This window comes from Mus caroli, unplaced genomic scaffold, assembly GCF_978045245.1.
Source record: "Mus caroli unplaced genomic scaffold, Mus_caroli_1 scaffold_8, whole genome shotgun sequence".
Classification (NCBI taxonomy): Eukaryota; Metazoa; Chordata; class Mammalia; order Rodentia; family Muridae; genus Mus; species Mus caroli.
The window spans coordinates 121845475-121851078 of NW_028227263.1; the positions used below are offsets into that span (position 1 = coordinate 121845475).

Here is a 5604-nt window from a genome sequence, read left to right on the forward strand (position 1 = left end):
AAGATGATCATAAACTTTCAACAAAATTTACCAAGTGAGATGAGAAAGAACACTTCATATTCAAAGGAAAAATCTACCAAGAGAAAGTATCAATTCTGAACATCTATGCCTCAAATGCAAGGGCATATACATTCATAGAAGAAACTTTACTAAAGCTCAAAACACACATTGAACCCCACACAATAATAGTGGGAGACTTCAACATCTCACTTTCACTAATGGACAGGTCATTGAGACAGAAACTAAACATAGACACAGTGAAACTAATAGAGATTACAAACCAAATGAATTTAACACATATCTACAGAACTTCCACCCTAAAGCAAAAGAATATCCCTTCTTCTCAGCACCTCATAGTACCTTCTCCAAAATTGACCATATAATCAGTCACAAAACAATCCTAATCCATTACAAGAAGATTGACATAATCCCATGCATCCTATCAGATCACCACAGAATAAGGCTGTTCTTCAATAACTACAAAAACAGCAGAAAATCAACATACCCATGTCAACTGAGCAAATACCTACTCAATGATGACTTGGTCAGGGAAGAAATAAAGAAATTAAAGACTTCCTGGAATTCAAGGAAAATGATGACACAGCATACCCCAAATTATGGAACACAATGAAAGCAGTGCTAAGAGGAAAATTCATTGCACTAATTTTCCTCATAAAGAAATTGGAGAGATCCTACACTAGCAACTTAACAGCATACCTAAGAACTCTAGAACAAAAAGAAGCAAACACACACAATAGGAGTAGATGGCTGTAAATATTCAACCAAATAGAAACAAAGAGAATGGTACAAAGAATCCATAAAACTAAAAGCTGTTTATTTTTCCTTTTTTTGAGAACATCAATAAAATGAATAAACTGATAGCTAAACTAACTAACTAACTAGCTAACTAACTAACTAACTGGCCCAGAGACAGTGTTGAAATTAACAAAACTAGAAATGAAAAGGGAGACATAACAACAGAAGCTGAAGAAATGCAAAAAAACATCAGATTCTACTACAAAAGCCTATACTCAACAAAACTGAAAATCCAGATGAAATGGATGTCTTTTTGAGACAGATATCATGTACCAAAGTTGAATCAAGAGCAAGTAAACTATCTAAACAGGTCCATATCCCCATGAGGAAATAGAAGAAGTCATTAAAAAAACTCCCAACCCTAAAACAAACAAACAAAACAAAAACAAAAACAAAAACAAAACAAACCCCAGGGCCAGATGTCTTTAGTGTAGAATTCTATCAGACCTCCAAGGAAGAGCTCCTCCAACTATCCACAGAATAGAAACAAAAGGAGCACTACTTAATTCATTCTATGAAGCCATAATCACTCTGATACCTAAACCACACAAGGACCCAACCAAAAAAGAGAACTTCAGGCCAACTTCACTTATGAATTATCAATGCAAAAATACTCAAAAAAATTCTTGCAAACTGAATCCAAGAACACATCAAAATCATCATCTACTATGACCAAGTAGACTTTATCCCAGGGATGCAAGGTTGGCTCAATATACAAAATCAATTAACATAATCCACTATATATAAACAAACTCAAAGAATAAAATCACATGATTATCTCATTAGATGCTGAAAAAGCATTTTACAAAACACAAGACACCTTCATGTTAAAAGTATTGGCTAGATCAGAAATTCAAGGGCAATGACTAAACATTATAAGAGCAATGAACAGCTAACCAACACCAAATATCAAATTAAATGGAGACATACTAGAAGCTATCCCACTGAAATCAGGAATAAGACAAGGATGCCCTCTCTATTCAATATAGTACTCAAAGTTCTAGCTAGGGCAATAAGACAACAAAAGGAGATCAAGGGGATACAAACTGGCAAAGAAATAGTCAAGGTATCACTGTTTGCAAATGATATGATAGTATACATAAACAACCCAAAAATTCTACCAGAGAACTAATATACAACTGATAAAAAGCTGATAAACAACTTCAGCAAAATGGCAGTATGTAAAAGTAACTCAAATATATCAGTCAATTTTTTATTAGATATTGTCTTCATTTACATTTCAAATGCTATCCCGAAAGTCCCTTATACCCTTCCCATACCCTGCTCCCCTACCCACCCTCTTCCACTTCTTGGCCCTGGTGTTACCCTGTACTGGGGTATATAAAGTTTGCTAGACCAAGGGGCCTCTCTTCCCAGTGATGGTCGATTAGGCCATCTTCTGCTACATATGCAGCTAGAGACACAAGCTCTCGGGGTACTGGTTAGTTCATATTGTTGTTCCACCTATAGGGTTGCAGACCCCTTCAGCTGCTTGGGTACTTTCTCTAGGCCCTTCATTGGGGATCCTGTGCTCTGTCTAATGGATGACTGTGAACATCTACTTCTGTGTTTTCCAGGCAGTGGCAGAGCCTCTCAGGAGACAGCTATATCAGGCTCCTGTCAGCAAAATCTTTGTTGGCATCTGCAATAGTATCTGGGTTTGACACCTCTTATTATTATTATTATTATTATTATTATTATTATTATTATTATTAATTTTTTTTTGGCTTTTCAAGACAGGGTTTCTCTGTATAGCCCAGGCTGTCCTGGAAATCACTTTATAGACCAGGCTGGCCTCGAACTCAGAAATCTGCCTGCCTCTGCCTCCCCAGTGCTGGGATTAAAGGCGTGTGCCACCATGCCTGGCCGACACCTATTATTCTTTTTTAAAAATATTTTTTATTACATATTTTCCTCAATTACATTTCCAATGCTATCCCAAAAGTCCCTCATACCCTCCCCCCACTTCCCTACCCACCCATTCCCATATTTTTGGCCCTGGCGTTCCCCTGTACTGGGGCATATAAAGTTTGCATGTCCAATCGGCCTCTCTTTCCAGTGATGGCTGACTAGGCCATATTTTGATACATATGCAGCTAGAGTCAAGAGCTCCGGGGTACTGGTTAGTTCATAATGTTTGTGCACCTACAGGGTTTCAGATCCCTTTAACTCCTTAGGTACTTTCTCTAACTCCTCCATTGGGAGCCCTGTAATCAATCCAATAGCTGACTTTGAGCATCCACTTCTGTGTTTGCTAGGCCCCGGCATAGTCTCACAAGAAACAGCTATATCTGGGTTTTTTCAGCAAAATCTTGCTAGTGTTTGCAATGACACCTATTAATCTTAAGTAGAGGGAATCCACATAAATATATACACATCCAATATACATATACAAATACAAAATTGCCAAAATATTTCTTTGTTCACAGGAATAAGTACCACAAGTCAGGGTTTCAGTTTCATTACATGATAGCTATAACCACTCCAGATATTTATCTTGTGGGCTCTGCTGTCTGTGGTCATTTTCAGGCAGCTGAAAAGGTTAGAGGCTTGATTTTAATCTGAAAAACTATTTTGTAACTGGGGAAGCAACTGACAGAAAGAGTGATAACTTTGCCTCCTCGTTGTACTATTACCTTTTGTTTCCGGTCTGACAGGCAGGTGTTTCTGATGACTGGAAAAACAGCTTCACCATGGCCCAGAGTGAAGAGTTTGCCACGATCTTTCAGGGGAAGATGTTCATTTGGATGTTGGCATCCTCCCTAGTCCTGAGATTATGCCTCTTAAGGCTCTTGATCATGGGCTGTCTTTGCCTCTTTTCTTCTTTATTCTAGATGTATTGAGCAGTAAGTAGTGTGAACCATGACTTGTTCATGCAAAAGATGTTTAATGCATATTTATGGAATAAAATTCTTAATGGTATTAATAAAACTGCCTTCTGTGTTTGGCATTTTTCAGTGACTCTGGCTTTCAACAGCTGAAGAGCACAGAACAAGGAGCCTTAGGATCTCTGAAGATCAACAGTAAGGGAGAAATTGTAGGGAAACCTGCAATAAAAACTTCACCAACATGCCTCACAAAGAGACGAGAATCTATAAAAAATGTTTGAAAGATGGTACAAATACAATGTAGAAGATAAAAGTTAACAAATGTGACCACCAGCATAAGGATAGTATGGGTTGCTCTGGTCTCAGCTTGGCCTCTGGGGTTCTGATTGGGAGTGAGGATGTGCTGCATTCGCTGGTGATGTCTATGGAGGAGAAGTACCATGGAGACACTGGTCCAGACCATGATGCTCATGAATGTGGCATCATGGGCAAATCGCAAGAAGATAATGCCTACACTGAATCCAAAAGTGGAACAGAACAACTTGCTTTTAGAGTCATTATTATTGTCTGTTATCTGTGGACCAGTGACTTTAATTGGAATGTGGATGTTATTTAAGACACCGAAGAACCAACAACTGTAACAAGAATAACTTGCCATGTTTGTGACACTTGCTCTGAGTATAAGTTTTCCTTTATTAACAGGAACAAGAGTGACAAACTGATGGATACTCAGGACACAGGTGGAACACAAGTTTATGCTTCTTGCCACCAGGCGAGTGAAGAATTCTAATTTACATTTGAGGTCAGTTAGAGGATTTCTTGGAGCAAAAGCCATCATGTTGTTTGGAAATATAGTGAGGAAGAGAGTCAAAGCATTGGTTACAGCTATGTGGCTTAAAAGCACCTGTCTCGGCCTCTGTTGAGAACCAGTCAAGACTGGATAGAAATTATGGACAAACAGACAGACATTGGCCACAGTTCCAACCCCAAACTGGCAAAGCAAGAGGATCTGAAGAGCCACTTCTTCAGTGGTTTTCAGGGATTTATCATGAGCAGACATGGAGAGGCCATTATTCAACCCTGGAGTGATGATTAGGCAGGACACTGCTATCCTCAGGTGTCTGTTCTATTGTCCATGCTTATCAATTCATTTGGGATAATTTCTTCTCTTGATAAGTGAGACACTATTCTATCACAATAAAGGAACTTTGCCTGGAGAACAATATAGGGACAGTAACTCAGAATAATATTTTATACTTATTGAATCACTCCTGCCTCGAGATATTTTGTAAAGCAACTACATCTTTATGATCACATAGGTCAATAACCTACACAAAAACACACATTTTCACATACCATGGGCTTTTGATTACGAATAAAGACAGGAAAGAGACTAGTATGAGTATGTAATTCCATCATCAGAATTCAATACAATTAGGAGGGGAGGATGCTGCAAATGGCATGTAAATTAATAAAAATCACTTAATCAATAAGAAATTAAAGAGTCCTTCATCAGATTTTGGCATCAGAATTCAACATAATTAGGAGAGAGAAGAGGCTGAAAAAGAAATGAATCTTCACCACTAAAATAAATTAATCCATAAAAAAGAAAAGAAAAGAAAAATACACCATAAAATAATTATTAAAATGTTCTTATATTAAAGTAACATGTTTAAAGTAATGTGTATGTTAATAACATGTATGGTTACATTTAACAATCAATAAGGTTTGGAAACTAAATTCAGTTGTAGAATATTAAGTTGTTTGCTTTTGAGAATTTTTTTTATGCTATTCATCCACACAACCAAATATGAAATATTTGTGATAAATCCACCTGTGTTCTAATCACACAGATGAATATAGGTTTACATATGTATCCTCCATGTGAAAAAAACCAACTGCTAACAAATTACATTTATTCACAATTTTTCTGATCTTAATTTTTGGTCTAAAATGTCAG

The 5604-nt window shown here is 37.2% G+C and overlaps 1 protein-coding gene across 1 annotated transcript; it reads right to left on the reverse strand.

Annotated features, from left to right (window-relative positions):
- Positions 1-3779: 3779 nt before the first annotated feature.
- On the reverse strand, positions 3780-4704 carry LOC147003395 (vomeronasal type-1 receptor 4-like). Its single transcript, XM_085840979.1, has one exon. The coding sequence runs from the start codon at positions 4702-4704 to the stop codon at positions 3787-3789; it is 918 nt and encodes a 305-aa protein (XP_085697105.1). The 3' UTR covers positions 3780-3786.
- Between the last annotated feature and the right edge of the window lie 900 nt (positions 4705-5604).